Source organism: Sorex fumeus, unplaced genomic scaffold, assembly GCF_029834395.1.
Source record: "Sorex fumeus unplaced genomic scaffold, SorFum_2.1 ptg000051l, whole genome shotgun sequence".
Taxonomy (NCBI): domain Eukaryota; kingdom Metazoa; phylum Chordata; class Mammalia; order Eulipotyphla; family Soricidae; genus Sorex; species Sorex fumeus.
Window position 1 is genome coordinate 27,519,377 of NW_026606108.1, and position 17,392 is coordinate 27,536,768.

At 37.8% G+C, this 17,392-nt stretch overlaps 1 protein-coding gene across 2 annotated transcripts in view; it reads left to right on the forward strand.

Annotated features, from left to right (window-relative positions):
• The window catches only part of MEGF10 (multiple EGF like domains 10), a 184,808-nt gene that overhangs the window by 46,124 nt on the left and 121,292 nt on the right, over positions 1-17,392 (forward strand). For both annotated transcript variants that reach the window (XM_056124440.1, XM_056124441.1), the window contains exons 3-4: positions 6,543-6,644; positions 7,911-8,011. In XM_056124440.1, the coding sequence (XP_055980415.1) occupies positions 6,543-6,644; positions 7,911-8,011 (203 nt within the window). The remainder of the gene's footprint in view (positions 1-6,542; positions 6,645-7,910; positions 8,012-17,392) is intronic.

Consider the following 17,392-nt stretch of genomic DNA (forward strand, 5'->3'; position numbering starts at 1 on the left):
TTTTAATTCAATTTTATGTACATAGTACTGGTATGTATAATAAACTGGTAACCTTATTCATTTTGATCTATATATTAAGCTGAAAATCTGATGTATTTAATCTAGCACTATAGCACTGTCATTGATTTGCTCGAGCTGGCACCAGTAATATCTCCATTATGAGACTTGTTGTTACTGTTTTTGGCATATCAAATACACCATGAGGAGTTTGCCAGACTCTGAATCTAACACAAATATTTTTGCAGGGGAATTAATAAATGAGCAGTGGAGGACAATGTGGAATAATATGCTAAAACAAGATACTGAAATGTATGGCATAAAAAAATTGGGCTGTAGATGGCCTAAAAAGGGAGATGTGATTTTTGGAGGACTTTTCAAGTCTATGTGGAAGTTATCTGATGTTCAAAAACAAAACAAAACTGGATAAGACAAGTGGATGATGGTGATTGAGGGGTTCTAGAAATGGAAAGTAGCTTGAGTGTAGGGCCATACAGTACTGGGAAAGAGCAGGCTGGCTGGATTATATGAAAGCAGATGATGTGGAATCAAGATCTGAATATTTACAGTAGGAAAACAAATTACATGATAAAATGTCATTTTAGGGGTCTTGTAGTTCTTTATGGAACAACATAGCACATTTAGTAGTATTGGAGCATAATCAGATATAGATCACACTACTTTACTATGTAACTTGCATTCATTAAAAAAAATAAGATGTGTGTTGAAAAGCAACATCACAAGTGCAACTTTTCCAAGTAAATAAAAGGTATCAGATACTATAGTAATGTACATTTTTACACTGTGTTATTATCTCAAACTATTTGTAGTTTTTGTTACCGTTAGCACCATGACTATCACAGTGCATTTTAATTATAATTCACACCCAATTATTACTGCTTTATTTGTTGTTTGAGCAACACCTGACTCAGGTCAGGGCTTACTCCTAGCTCTACATTCAGATATCACTTCTGATACACTCAGGTGATCATATGTGATTCCGGGAATTGAACCCATATCAGCTGCATGCAACACAAGTGCCTTACCCACTGTACAATCTCTTTGGCCCCCATCCAGTGATATTTTTAAAGCCTATAGTGTTTCAAGTACAGTAACTGTATTAATCTGGGAGCACTGTGTTTCCTCAATCACAGTATTATTTTTCAGAGAGAACTTATTCCATCTCTGTTAGCACTGTTGCAATCATATAACAACGGCATATTTCCTCATATCAATCAATGAAGATATATATCGTTATGAAACTTTAAGCTATAGAGGAATTGTGTAGATATAATCAAATCCTATATTTGGATGATATTAGCCAAAACACACAGAATTAAGGATCCAGGTCTATTTCCCTGTATCTTCTTCACAGCACCTCTCACAAAACATTTCACCAATAAAGTACATACTAAATTGTTATTAATGTAGTTGAAATGAATATGTGGATGTGTACTTATTACATTTTTAAAAGGACAGGCTCTTGGTGGTTGAACTTCTTAGTGCCCAATAAATTTGGAATCAGAGAAAAAAAATTCTAAGATGCTTTGAAATAAGAATCAGCATATCTTATTATATAGTGAAAGTAGGATTTTATGAGGCAGAAAAAGCTGAGACTCAGGGACCACAGAGACAGTGTAATGGGTACGGTGCATGCCTTGCAAACATCTGACCCAGGTTCCATCCTCGACACCAGATATGATCCCCTTAGTCCTGTCAGAAGTGATCCCTGACTGCAGAGCCAGGAGTAAGCCTTGAGCACAGACAGGTGTGGTTCCAAAACTGAAAAAAAATAAACTGAGCCTTAGGATTGCTGTATAAACTAATGGAGTTATCAGTGCATGTGGCAAAAAATAAAAGAAGGTAATTTAGAAAGAAATCAAGTACTGTGGTTTTGCCATGTTGTGTTCATAAAATCTCTGATTTTGGAAATTGTTTTGGAATCTCCTAAGTATGAAATGTTTTGAGAGTATATTTTGGAGTCTTCAGCAAGTTGAATTATGAACAGATGAGTATTCTGAGAGAAAGGCTGCAGAGAAAAGATAATCTAAGATGTCAAATAATCTAGCACCCACTCATCTGTACACATTTTATCATAATTTCTTGTTCACTAGTCACTAGAATTTGTCAAAGAATAATTACATGTATGGTCACTCACCATTGATAATTCTAAGTGTCACAAACACTGCCTTGAATATGGTGTTTAAGAAGTAATTGTTGCATTCGTGAACTTGCCTTCCAATAGGAAATGAAATCATGATATATGGACATTGGTGGCAATAGACACTATCCATTAGAGAGACAGTATCTATTAAAGACAGAGAGAAAAGAAAGGAACATTAGCCTAATAAGCCTAATATAATTCCACTGTTGTACCAATGTTTGGAGTAATCTCTAAAATACTCATTAATGGGGAGGGATATTGAGTGTAAAAGTTGATAAATACTAGATTTTTGTCCTGTGTTTGTGTTTTCTATGAACTCTTAGAAAGATGGATTGACAGCTACTATCATCTTATCGATGAATTTGCTATTATAGCACTGTAGCACTGTCCTCCCGTTGTTCATCAGTTTGCTCAAGTGGGCACCAGTAATGTCTCCACTGTGAGACTTGTTACTGTTTTTGACATATAATATGCCACAGGGAGCTTGCTAGGCTCTGCCATGCGGTCAGGATACTCTCAGTAGCTTACTGGGCTCTCCGAGAGGGACAGAGAAATTGAACCCCCGTTGGCCGCGTGCAAGGCAAACGCCTTACCCGCTGTGCTATCGCTCCAGCCCTGTACTATTATGAGACTAGAAAGTGATCCTTTCCAGAAAGGCAAAAGAATAGCTTTGAAAAGAGCAGAGTTAGGAGTCTAAATTAATATGATCAAATAAAGATGCAGGTGACAGGTATCAGCTGTACTTAAAAAACAAATGAATTTGAATTGAAACAGGGAGTAGAAGATTAGTTTCAAAGGCAGTGTCTTCCTAGTACTAGGCTTGAGTAGGGTACATCATTGATCTTTCCTTTTGATGAAAACCTCTGGTACCAACAATTCTGTTATAGAATTACCTTGAGGTTGGCTTCTCAGTCTTTGGCCTGTGGATTTACAGTAGCCTCACTGGCAGCTTATCAGCATTACAGATTCTTAGTCCCCTTCCCAGGCCCATTTAATCTTTTCTTTGCATTTATGCTTCATTTGTGTGCAGCAATTGTGATTCTTAAAAGTTCTATATGAAATGAAATGAAGGAAAATTAAATTATTTAAAAGATACGAGGGCTATCTTATTATCAGAGGAGTTCTGCACGGCATCCCTTTGGGAAATAAATAATACTTCTGTGAATCATCTGTTTCTTCTTCCATCTCCTTTTCCTAGATTGTGAGTATAAGTATTTGCATCTAGTGGAGTTTTTTTCTAAGGAAGCCATTCACAAAGAGAAGCCGTTCTTTGACAGAGCATAGAAGTCGTAGTAAGTAAAAGCAGCAGCTCTGAATTGAGCAGAGATAAGAAATGATACTTATTACCATATCTGATTAAATAACAAGGTAATTTAGGCAGATAAAAAGTAATTAGTCACTTTGGAATGTTTCCAAGTGGTGATGACTCCCGCACCTCCTGCTTCTCCCTTCTTTCTTTGATGGTAAATTAAGTCTGGCTGGGGCTTCTGTATGGATAATAATACTTAAGTTAAAATCACGTTAATACTATTTTTTCAGTATATTTGAGAGGTTTAAACAAACAAGCAAGAGATAAGAAGTTTGCATTGCAGTGCTTCAAATAGTCTAAAATTGGAATTAGATTCCTTTTAAGTGAATTTTCCACTTACTGGCTGTTTTAGAAGGCATAAATATTCGAGTAACATGAGAGGGGACAGAGAGACAGGATGGTGACTGGGGACCCTGGTGTTTATGCTGCCTCTAGACTGCCCACTAGCACTAGGAACTCAGTATTGCTTATTTATTATAAAATGAGATTGAAATAGGCCAGTGTTTCTCATTCCTTTACAAGCTCTGGCCCCCTTCCAGCCTGTTTCCTTGTGTGCTTTTCCCATTCCCCAATCCTACAAGTTGGTGTCCTAATCTTGTCCCAAACTATGTGATTATCACCTCTGGCCCCTTTGCAATATCCTGGGGGACCCACAGAAAACTATCTGGTCTCCATTTGAGAAACACTGGACTGGATAATTAAGAATAGTCTTTTCTACCCTGTGTCTTTAAGAGAAGATGCTAATGAATGTGGCAGAAGAACTGTTAGCAGAGTTCCTAATTAAGTTTAAATTGCAACCCAGGCTCTGGCTAAAGAAGTAGTTATAAAGACCAGAAGAGAAAGGTCTATTCTCAGATACATTTCCCTTCATGATGTGTGCACATAGCTTCTAAAAAGTCATCCCTTGAAAATGACAATTTCAACTATCTTGTAGTTGGGTACTGAGCAAGTTGATATAGTCACTTTCAGAATATTTGACAGTCATAATTTGAAGACTATTTACTAATAGGAAAACTTTCTTTTTAATAACTTCTAAACTACAAAAGTGGATTTCAAAATTATGTGCATTTCAGGGTTAGAATAATTAAAAACTAAGATAAAATGAGGGAACAACCAATCCAAACTTTAAAGAATTTTAACAAGATACCTTTGGGAGTTATGTAAGAGTTACAGAATTGTCTAGTCTTGCTCCTGTCCCCTCTTTTATATTTGTTTACTTAAATTCATGGAGGATTCTTAAGTTTACCTAGAAAAAAAAGTTGCGATCCCCCTCCAAGAAATGGACACAAATGTCAACACAATGATTAGTTTATGGATGCCTTATTGAAACCTAACTACATAATGACTATTAGAGCAGCTGAAGAAAAATATTCCACTGTTTGGAAGGCTGCTACCACACAGTCTTTCACACCAGAATGCTCTGCTTTAGTCTAACCTGAATTGTTTGTTGTTGGTTGTGGAGTCCATTCCTGGTGGTGCTCTGAGGAGCAATTCAGTGCTGGAGATGAAAACACGGGACCTCACACATGCCTTACAAGTGCCTTACCACTTGAGCAACCATTTACCATTTAATCTGAATTTTCTTGTTGAAATTTACACCTGATTTTTTCCTTACCTTCTCCAGTTGATGAACTTGGGCTATTGATTTTGCAAAAAATGAGTCTGTGATTGTGACCCATTTTGTAGTTTAGTATGAATGAATAATTTAAATAGAAATCTTTAAGAATTGGTTATAAAAAAAATAAATAGTTTGAAAAAAAAGAGCACTTAAGATTTTTCTGTATCAGGAAGTAAGTTTTTAGGCATGTAATAGACTGTCTTAGAATGAAAAAATATAGAATTCACATTTAATAATCCCTTTATATCATGGATATTTTTCACATATATTCTTATATCTATACTTTTAGGAGTTTATGCATTTACTCCAACAAGTTGTTAGTAAAAATGTGCTGGAAAACAGACTAGAGCAGCAGCTTGTTGGTATGATTATTTCAGGCCAATTGTCTTAGCCATATGTATCGAGTGGTGTTTGAATGTGTCATTGCAGATTTTGTTTAGAGATCTTATACATTCTTCCCTGTCTGTGAAGGAGGGCAGGCATTATAAACAATACTCAACTTGTCTCTTTGCTAGTTACCTTTGTGATCCACAATGCAGACTTAGAGTGAAAGCTCACTGTGAAAAGATTAGGTAATCCTTGTCCCCTTAGAGTTAAGAGATAGAGTTAAATACAGAAAATTATGTGGTGATGTGTTTTGAAATTAGTATCTGGGGCCAGAGAAACAGTATAGCAAGTTGGTGCTTGCCTTGTGTACAACTGACCTAGGTTTGATCCGGGCACCACATATGGTCTCCTGAGCCCCACTACAGCCATTAGGAGTGATTCCTGAATGCAGAGCAGGAGTAAGCCCTGAGCACCACCAGGTGTGACTGCAAACAGATATATTGTTTTATAATAGAGAGATAGCACAGCGGTAGGGTGTTTGCCTTGCATGTGGCCGGCCCGGCCGAGCTGGGTTCGATTCCTCCGCCCCTCTTGGAGAGCCCGGCAAGCTACTGAGAGTATCTTGCCCACACGGCAAAGCCTGGAAAGCTACCCGTGACGTATTCAATATGCCAAACACAGTAACAACAACTCTCACAGTGGAGATGTTACTGGGCCTGCTCGAGCAGATCGATGAACAATGGGAGGATAGTACTTAGATCCATAATTATATATGTATATGTGATACATATACATATGTATATATAACACATACACATATACATATATACACTTACATATATACACCAACATGTATACATATGTGTATATATGTATCATAGTTTATGGTGAATGGTAGAGAACATTTACAAAAATTTACAGCATGAACTCCTGTCTTTTAAAGGTACTATTATTATTTCTCACATTGAGATTCTAGTTCCAAAAATCTACAAAACAACAGAAATTCTATTAAGAGACAGCGTAGAATTTCAAATGGAGATAGCCCACAATTGGGTTTTTGTACATGAAATAACTAAATATATATAGAAAGACAAGTACTAATTCCTTATTTTTCATCTTTTCTTCAGCTATTCAGTGACTGTGCAAGAGTCATACCCACATCCCTTTGATCAAATCTACTACACCAGCTGCACTGACATTCTAAACTGGTTTAAGTGCACACGGCACAGGTAATGGAAGCTTAGATTTATTTTACGAGTTTGACTAACTGGGAATGGAGTCTAAAATAGAGGTCTGCAAGACTTGAGAAGGTGCATCCATTATCTACGAGTGCTTGCTACTTCCTCGCCTTGTTCCAGCCCATAGGAGAAAGAGAAAAGCAAATAGGGAACTCAGAAAAAAAGTGTTCTGATTACTATCACTTTTGATTATAGTAAATTATACCATTTTTATGTGGCAAAAATTAAAGGAAACACTCTCAAAGATGAACATCAGAATATCTAACTTAACCTAGCTAACAAATTTGACCTCAATTTAAGTAAAATACAGCAATTCTCTGAATGTGAAAAAACAGAAAACAGACAAATTTATTACATAATGATGGTTTCATTTTAACATAGAGGGAGTTGATATTATAATTTTATCCATAGGCTACTTAAAGGAGTGTATATCATGCGTCAGATGTGGCACCTGCTATTTTGAGCATCATTATAAAATATTATGGTCAGTGTCACTTTTTTCAGAGACTCAGTTCTTGACCACTCTACCTAAATGAGCCCCTCCTCCCTTTCATACTCTATTTCCTTATTTAAGTTTTATTTTTCTTAACAATACTTGACATAACAGCCAAATGTACATATTTATTTTATGTATCTTTAATTAGATTACCTGGTAGAAATTCTTCCTCAACTGTATGTAAATTCATTGAAGACAAAGAATTGTTTTTTTTTGCTTTTTGAGTCACACCCAGCAATGCACAGGGGTTACTCCTGGTTCATGCACTCAGGAATTATCCCTGGTGGTGCTCAGGGGACCATATGGGATGCTGGGAACTGAACCATGTCGGCTGCGTGCAAGGCAAATGCCCTACCCACTGTGCTATTGCTACAGCCCCAAAGACAAAGAATATTTTTTAAATTTTATTTTATTATTATAAAGTTATTCACAATTATTTATTATATTTAATATTCGAATACCAATTTCCCCACCATTACACCTTTCTACCACCATCATTTTGAATTTTCCCAAACACCACACATGCCTGCCCGAAGAGCAGGCCCTAAAAAATTAATTTTGTTGGGGCCAGAGTGATAGTACAGCGGGAAGGGCATTTGCCTTGCATGTGTCCAACCTGGGTTCGATCCCAGGTATAAAGAGCATTTTATTTAAAGCATTTTAGTTATATTGCATTTTCCTCTATTTTGTATTTACATATATTCTGATCTCTAATCAATTACAAATCAAAAAAAGTAACAATGCAATTTCTCTCTCTCTAGAATCAGTTATCGGACAGCCTATCGACATGGGGAAAAAACTATGTATAGGCGCAAATCCCAGTGTTGTCCAGGATTTTATGAAAGCAGGGAAATGTGTGTCCGTAAGTATGACTTTCATCCCTTTGAGATTCACTTATTTTTCACCGGTCTGATTTTCAGTTATTAGTGAGTGGCAGTTTGATGGAGACCTGAGGAAGTGGGACATTGTGGATATCTCCCTTTCCATCTCAGATATTTTCTTGACCTGAGTAATTAGGGAGACATTAACTCTGTCCCTCTGTCCCATTGAAAATCTCCAAATGAATGTCAGAAGGAGAAAACAGATGTTATACAAAGATGATTCAAGGCCGGATGTAGCAGTGTTAATTACAGTTCTCCAATAATGTCTCTTTGGAAATTGGTCAGGGAGTCATTATTAGGTCACAGAAGAGAGCAGAATAATTTTCCAGCAGCAGCTGACCTAAGTCCCGAGTCAACTTCCGAGAAGCCAGCATGTTCTTCTTCTCTGGCACATAATCTGATGAGGCTTATTCAAAACCAAGGAGCTGTCAAAATAAGAATGACTCTAATTCTGGGTCACACACCATTTTCTTTCTTCTCTCTCCTTTCCAGCTCACCAGTTTATTCTGAGATATTTTGAGACAAGTCTGATATTTTATGATATATTTCAGAAAATATGAGAGTATCATGTGGGATGCACTTCATAATTGAAATTTCTTATTACTGTATATATATTACTTAAAAGAGAAAAATTAAAACAGTTTTCTTCAAATACTTCATCTCAACACCAGATTTTTGTTTAATATCCTTAGTTTACAGGTGAGGATAAATCCCTAGAAGTAGAATTGATGGGTCATAGAAGTGTTCATTTCTAAGATATCTGGTATGTTTGCAATATAGGCCCCACCAATCTATCAGAATGTATCCTGTACCAACTCTTCCTTTGCTAGTTTTTCTTTATTTACATGTCTTTGATGGATGAATAATGATGCCAAAGAAGAAAAATTGCATGTTTATAGCAAACATCTTGGAATTTAATCATGAATTTATCTCTATGGCATAAACTGATGAGAAATGTTTAAAGTAAAGCAGTGAGCACACAGAGTTGAAGATGGCAGACCTAGTAATCTGTGCCTGTTGCTTAGGGTGACATTATCTTAGTGCTCTTGCCAAGTTTCAATCTGACAAGGCCAATTTTCTGCATATTGAAAGAATCATTCTCTTAGAATGAATTCCTAAGAACCTCCAACTCATAGGAGTTATGTGCAAAGCTAAGGTAGTTCACCGAGTTTCACTGAGTTAGGAGAGATGTGTGGACTACTTTTTGGCTATACTTTCTGTCCTTTAAAATATTGTATGTTGGAAGGTAGATTTTACTGGTAAGTTAGTGTGGGAAATGTGTATCTAAACAAGGTCAGTTAGAGAGATATGAGTTATAAAATCCTCACCATTCCATAGTCCAAGACCTCTTTATTCAGTACTCTAACCCATCTCAGAAACCTATGCAAATTCACTAGCACTGCCATGACTGAAAATTGCAACAGTAAATAAATAATTTTTCCTTTATCTCACACTAGATGGTGTCCCTTGAACTGCTAGGATGGACACCTCTAGCCCTTGCCTCTAAATTTTTTGCTTTCTCTATCTCTCTTATTTATTGTTGTGTATAGAATACTCAAGAGAGATTTCTAAAATAAGAATTTCATACAATGTAAATGAACTCAGATCTCTTCCTAACACCATGCACAAAAGTCAAATCAAAGTGGATTAGAGACATTGATATCAAACCTGAATCTACAAGGTAGGTAGAGGAAAATAGGCCCAGATTTTCCTTTCATTAAGCCTCTTGACTCACCAAGACACTAGAGACAGAAATATTTTTTCATTACTTTTATTTGAAATTAAAATATTAATAAATGCTCAGATAAATGAAATTGCTTTAATGTGTGTGAAAATATCTGTATGTATGTAGAGTGTATCTGTATGTTTTTGTGTATATACTTTTAAAATTGAGACATAATTGACAAATAACATTACTTAGTAATTCTAATGGGCATGAGATAGTATTTTATGATGAACTTGAATTTTATTTTCCTGATAATAACTGATGTTGAGTATCTTTTTTAAAATCTTCCATTGACTCTCTGTACATCTTCTTTAAATCCCCCATTGACTCTCTACATCTTCTCTGAAAAAATGTCTGTTCGTGTCCTCTACCTTTTATTTTTATTTTTTGGTTTTGGTTTTTAGGTCATACCCAGTGGTGCTCACATTGTTAGAAAAAGAAGTGATAACTTCTAGCAGTGCTCACTTTTGCCTATTTTTTAACTGGATCATGTATTTTATTGCTGTTGAGTTGTATAAATTATTTTTCTTAAGTTTTTAAAAATTTATTTAGTTATCATAGAATTGCAAAGTTATTCATGATTGGGTTTCAGGAACACACTGACTATTTCATGCAGATACCTTCACCAGTGTACACTTTCCTCTACCCATTACAAACTCCCCATTTGCTTCCCACCCTGTTCTAATGAGAGGCACTTTTATTTTTAATACTTTTTTGCTGTGTGATTTACAGTACTGTTTGCTGATATGGTTTTATACCTAACACTTTACTACCTTTCAACACTATCTCCTCCTCGAAATTGAATGCTTCCCTTCACCGTAGACATTCCTCCCTGTTAAATCCCTGAACACCCTAAAGTGGCATGTTTTCTACTGAAAGCTACTGAGCCGGGCAAGCTACTGAGAGTATCTCTCCTACATGGCAACACCCATTCTCATGTTCTTTGTATCCATTGTCTTAGGCATTCATTATTCCACCATTATGTATTTTATATCCCACATATGAGAGAGATCATTTTGTATTTATTTAGGTTGGAGTGATAGCACAGCAGTAGGGTGTTTGCCTTGCGCACAATCAGCCAGGCCGAGCCGGGTTCGATTCCTCAGTCCCTCTCGGAGAGCCCGGCAAGCTACTGAGAGTATCTCTCCCGCATGGCAAAGCCTGGCAAACTACCCGTGATGTATTCAATATGCCAAACACAGTAACAACAAGTCTCAAAATGGAGATATTACTGGGCCCGCTTGAGCAAATCAATGAACAACAGGAGGACAGACAGTGTTTTTTTCCCCTTTTTATTGATTCACTGTGAGATACAGTTACAAAGCTCTCAAGTTTAAGCTTCGTAATACAATCATTAAACACCCATCCCTTCACCCATGCACATATTCCACCACCACGATCATGATCACAATCATCCTGTTGTTCGTCGATTTTCTCGAGCAGGCACCAGTAACATCTCCTTCTTCCTAGCCCTGAGATTTTAAAAGTGCCATTTCAATGCTCTTTCAGGATTAGGAGAATGAGAACCATCATTGTTACTGGTATTTGGCATATTGAATACAACACGGGAAGTTTGCCAGACTCTGCCGTGCGGACAGGATACTTTTGGTAGCCTGCCAGGTTCTCCAAAAGAAAAATAAGATAATAAGGTGTTGCACAGCCGCATTTGCAGCCGCACGCTTCTGGGAGCTGGGTTTTATAATCTCAGCGTCTTGGCCGTTGATGGACCAACCTGACGCTGGTGGCAGCTGTTGAGTGTGAAGCCTACCTACTGGAAGATGGAGGATCTACGTGGAGAAGACCCAGTCCTAATCTGAGTAGGCTTGGAGACCTCAGCCCCGGGACCCACATGCCTGGGTTCCTCTGCCAGTTCTTTCATGCATGAGGCCCGTTTGGACATGTGGAGAGTGGTCCCAGCATGGCCGTGGTTGGCTCCAGAGGTCCTCAGCTGCTGGGACTCTGTTCGGGGTGGGGGGGGAGAGAAACTCAACCCTCCCCCCTCCAAGGGGCCCTGGTGAGGACAGCCAGGCACGGGGGCAGGAGACTGCGCTGTTCTCCTCCAGGAGCTGGGTTTTATAGTCTCTGCATCTTGGCCATTGATGGGACCAACCTGGCGCTGGCAGGAGCTGGTGGATGTGACACCTACCTACTGGAAGATGGAGGGTCTAGGTGGAGAAGGCCCAGTCCCAATACGAGTAGGCTTGGAGACCTCAGCCCCAGGACCCACATGCCTGGGTTCCTCTGCCAGTTTTTTCATGCATGAGGCCCGTCTGAACATGTGGAGAGTAGTCCCACCAGTAGTCCACCACCAAAATCCCCAATATCCCCCCACCTACCCCCAACTCCATTCTAACCCTTCCCCTGCCTGTGTGGCAGACAATGAGAGATCATTTTTGTGTCTGTCTGTACCCTCTGATTAACTTCATTTACCAGGTCCCTCCATAGAGCAGCAAATTTCATGACTCTATCTTTTCTTATGGCCTAGAAAATATTTTCATGGTATTTATGTACCATAGTTTCTTTATCTAGTCATTTGTTCTTGGACACCTGAATTGTTTTCAGATTTTAGCTATTGTGGCTAGTGCTGCAAGGAACTAAGGGTTGCAAATGTCTTTTATCCATTTTTTTTTTGGGCAGCCCTTGGGTATAATTGAAGAAGTGGGATTACTGAATCTCAATTCCTAGATTTTTTAAAAATGTCCATATTGTTTTCCAGAAAGATTAGACCAGTCCATGTTCTCATCCCCAATGGAATTTCTCTCCACTTTCACTTAAGTACTGGTTGTTTTTTGTTCTTTTTTTTTTTTTTATATGTGCCAATCTTTGTGGTATGAGATGATATTGCCTTGTCATTTTGATTTACATCTCCCTGATGATTAGTGATGCAGAGCATTTTTTTCATGTGCCTTTTGGCCGTTTGTATTATTTCTTTGAGGAAGTTTCTGTTCTCTATTCTCCCCATTTTTTGATGGGTTTGATCATTTTTTCTTATAAAGTTCTATCAGTGCTTTATATATATTTGATATTAACCCCTTATTAGATGAGTGGTGGGTAAATAATTTCTCTGATTCCATGGGTTGTCTTTGTATCCTGGTCCTTGTTTCCTTTGAGATGCAGAAACTTCTTAATTTAGTGCAGTTAATCTTTGCTTCCACTTGCTTGGTCAGTGGTATTTCATCCTTGAAGATGCCTTTAACTTCAAGGTCATGGAGAGGACTCCCTATGTTTTTCTCTCTCTACCTCGTGGATTCAGGTCTGATATCAAGGCCTCCAATACATTTTGATCTGACTTCTGTGCAAGGCATGAGGAAGAGATCTAAGTTCATTTGAGTTGTATGAGTTCTTATTTTAAGATATTAACCTCTTATCAAGGTTTGCAAATATTCTCTACCATCCTGTATTTTTCATTTTCATTTTAATGATAGTTTTCTCATTATGCAGTAGATTTTCAATTTGATATAATCCTATGTGTTTATTTTTTACTTTTGTTGCCTTTGCTTTTGCTGTCAAATCCAAAAATATAATCACCAAGTCCAATATTAAAATGTTTATCACCTTTATTCTTCTAGAAATTTTGTGGCTCTTATATTAAAATTTTTAGTTCATTTCAAGTTAATATTTTGTGAGTGTACAGAAAATGGTATGGATTTGTTTTCATTCATTTGTATAAGTTAAATGGACAATATGCATAGATTTATTTTGGGCTCTCTGTTTTATTCCTTTGATCTATGCTTTTTTGTTTGTTTTGTTATTTGTTTTGGTTATACCCTGAGGGTCCTCTGGGGCTACTCTGAACTTCTGTGCTTGATACTTTCTGCAGTGTTGGGGACTTCTGAATACAATGTATATGCTCAGTCTGATGACTCAGTTGAGCTAGTTCTCAAGTTTTGGGCGTTTGCTTTTATGCCAATACCATGCTGTTTTGATTATAATAACTCTGTATATGGCTTGAAATCAGAAAGTGTGAAGCTTCCAATTACATTATTCTTTTCCAAAATTGCTTTCGCTATTTAGGGTTTTCTGTGATCCCACACAAATATTATGTTCTTTATTCCATTTCTGTGAAAAATAAAACATATTTTGATAGAGATTATTTCATTCAATAGATTACTTTTGGTAAAATGATAATTTAAAAAATTTCCCCCTCGTCAATTGCATGGAATTTCTTTTACTTTTCTTTATATGGTCAAAGAATTAAGCACATTGTTTATTTTAGAGTCCAAAGAAAGTAAACCAATAGGGACCAAGGCAAATTTCATCGTTCTTTTCCACCATCTATAATGCGTTGCCTTCATCTTTATTGATCCTTACACAACTCTCTAGATCACAAGCAATAGATGTAAGATGCAGATTTACTTATTTCTTAGGCATCTTGAGCAAAATAATTTTGCCATATTGTTCTCATTCTTTTGTCCAAGATGTCTCCTAAGGAAAATTCCTAGAAGTTCCCTATATCTTTTGGCCAAAACTTAGTCATATGACCTCAGCAAGCTGTGAGGGGATATTCATTCTAGACTGTTAGGGGCCCAGAAAAAAGTATTTCTTTGGTAGAGGTTAATAAATACCAGGAGACAGGAATGATCTGAGCCATATTGTAGGATGTTTTGATGAAAATCATGTTTTGGTACCAATGTGCATGTCTTGGCGTACATGAGTGTCCCCATTTCCCATCTCCTTATCTACAGTAGGCATGACTACTCACCCAGTTTGTTAGGAAAACAAAAGGTACCTTGTTTTGTAGTTCATTAATTGCTTGTAATGGTGACAGTGGTGAGAAAAGCAGGCTTATTTGTGAATTGGTATTAGAGATAGTTTGGGACTTTGATTTGAGTAACAAAGCCAGGAATAAGGAGATGGTCAGTAACTTAGAGCCTCTCATCCCATGGACATCACTGGGGTCCATTCTTTCCTCACCCACAAAGTCCCACAGGACCTGATATCTTATGACATCAACTTTTGGCAGCTCCAAAGACTCGATTTGGAGTTAAGGAAACCTCACCTCTCCACCACAGCCACCTAGAGCACTATGCAGAGAGACATAACTTCTGACCCCTCACAGTGCATACAGATCTTGGCCACCCAAGCTGAAGTGCAAGTGTGCTGGTGCATGAAATACAGTTGAGGCCTAGTCTCGTGGTTTCCATAGAAGTATATTTTTGGAGTAAATGATCTTTGGATGTTTCCCTAGAAACTCATTATTATTTCCAACTCTAGAGCTTAAAAAGATGTGTTTTGAGGTAGATGTAACTGACTTCTAAGCACATTTTTGGAACCTGACCTCTTTTCCAATGGGGAATGCCTATAGATTTGGTTTTAGTAGACTAGAAAAGCCCATAGGAGGAGAAGCATCAGAGTGGGAAATGGCCAACTCTTCCTTTAAGGGAAGGATTGGTTGATCAGAGACCAGGCCAAACATATTCTCAGTCCACTGTCTTGGGCTTTACCTTGACTGATGGCAGAGAAAGCAGATCATTGTGGACAAGGTTGCTTATTGCAAAATCATGAATGGACAAAGGAATGGCAGGGTCCCTCCTTCTATATCGCTCTCATTCTTTTGCCCAAGATGCCTCATCTTCAGGATGTTGCTGTAGAAAAAGCGGTCAGTTCTGATGAATGTTTCCTTTGTGGTAGACATAATTGTGTCATCTCATTTTCTTAGATGGAATAGGTCAAATGCTAACTTCCAATTAAAGCTGTCTAGGGCCAATAAAGACAGTGTGGCTTGCAAGGGAAACCATTTAGAGAGATAGCTGGAGAGTGGATCCATCCCCTTTGTGGCCTTTCAGGCCAGCTCTAATGAAAGATCAGTTCCCATGGATAGGCACTGCCTGTCTCTGGCACTTGTTAAGAGAACTTTGGAACTGTAAATAAGAAGTCTTAACACTCCACTCTCCTCCCCCCACTGAACTGTGTATGATTTCCTGTTCTTAGCAGAGGAGTGTGATAATTGATTACCATAGCATGAATGAATATTCACAGTTGATTTTGAGTTGGCCAGGACAAAACTGACTTTGGGCAAATAAGAAGTGAGAACTGTGGTTGGTGTCTCTATAAAAAAATTAATTCCTGAAGATGAACTTAGCTCTTGTTTTAACTTCATGATTTAGTAAGCAAAATGTGTATTAAATCTCAGAATTTGGGTTAGAGGCTTAAAAACATTTTACTTATCTGGTTTGATTTCCTCCCAGAAGACAGATGTACCACACAGATAGCATTTTAGCAGTTATTTAGGCTTTTTGTTCCATGTATATCACACATTAATTTTTTAATTGAAATATTTTATTTCAGATTGTGAAGTTTCCCTTTGGAGAGAGGGAATATCATCATGGAAATAACTGTCTGGGACATGCTCTTCAAAGCTATGAGGCTATATCAGTGTGTATAAGCACTGAAAGAGAGCTAAATGCCTCTGCTGTGGTCCCTGGATAACCCAAGAGCCTCCATATTTCCTGCCTCTGTTATACATTCTGTCTGGTTCTAGGGACCACTCCCAGCAATTCTTGTCCAATCAGGCTAGACAGTTCAATACTCAGCACCCAGCAATGTGGTGCTATCAGAGACTAGTAATACTGGGAGCCTCCACAACTACGATGATACTTGTGGTGACAATCACTCAAACTTGGATTTCTATGCATGCAAGGGAAGCACCCTTGACCACTGAGCTATCTCCCCAGCTGCTTCAGGTATTTTAAGGATCAGAAAAGCTAAAATGCCAGGAGAGATGCCTTGTTTGGGACTATTGATGGGCTAGCTAGGCTTCCCTCAGATGTCTGGGGAGATTGATGAAAGCTTAGAGAGAAAAGAGTACCTCCTAAGTTGCAGGCAGCCAGACTCTTGTGCTCTGGATTTGTTTTATTCTCACAGGCTTGCTTAAAAAATAAAGTTGTGATCTTGTCAAATATTTTTGAACAACTTAGTGTATAGATCCTTTTCAACACAGACAAAAGTGAGACAATCCTGTTAGGCTAGCCAAAGAGATCCCAAACTGACAGCGATCAGATGGTATATTTCTAAGTATACCTACCCTCAGTGCCTTTTCTGCCACTGGCAGTGGATTTTTTTCATGTTTCCATGGGGACCCCCTGTATTTGGTTGCTATGGTGCTTGTCTTGGTTGAGAGGAAGCTACCAGTAAATACTGGGAAAGTCTCTTTGTCCATGAACTGCACCAGCAGAAATTCCAATTTTCCCAGACACCCCTCATTGGCACCTAAACTTCTGTTTTACAATTCCAGTCATTGGTTTCTGATAGTAGTAGAGATTAGGAAATACAACAAACAATTCAGGAAACATTTGCTGTTTTATTGATTGCTAGTGTTTACTTAGTGCTTAGAATTTTACAAATAGAAACCATTAAATTAATAATAAAAACCAGGGTAAATTCAAAATGGCCACAGTCTAACCAGAATCATGTCTGCCATCTGTTTTGTTTTTTCACTTAATAAAGCATAACTTTAGGATCCCATGGAAACAAGGCTAACAGAAAACAATGAAAAATCTTTGCCTTATCTCTAGAAAATGAGTTTCTGCAATTTCAGTCTTTGTAAGACAAGCAGAACTTGTACAGGTCTGATAATTTACGTGGTCTTGCAGGGCCAGAGAATAGCTAATATAAAAGCTCAGGATAGAGAAGCAAT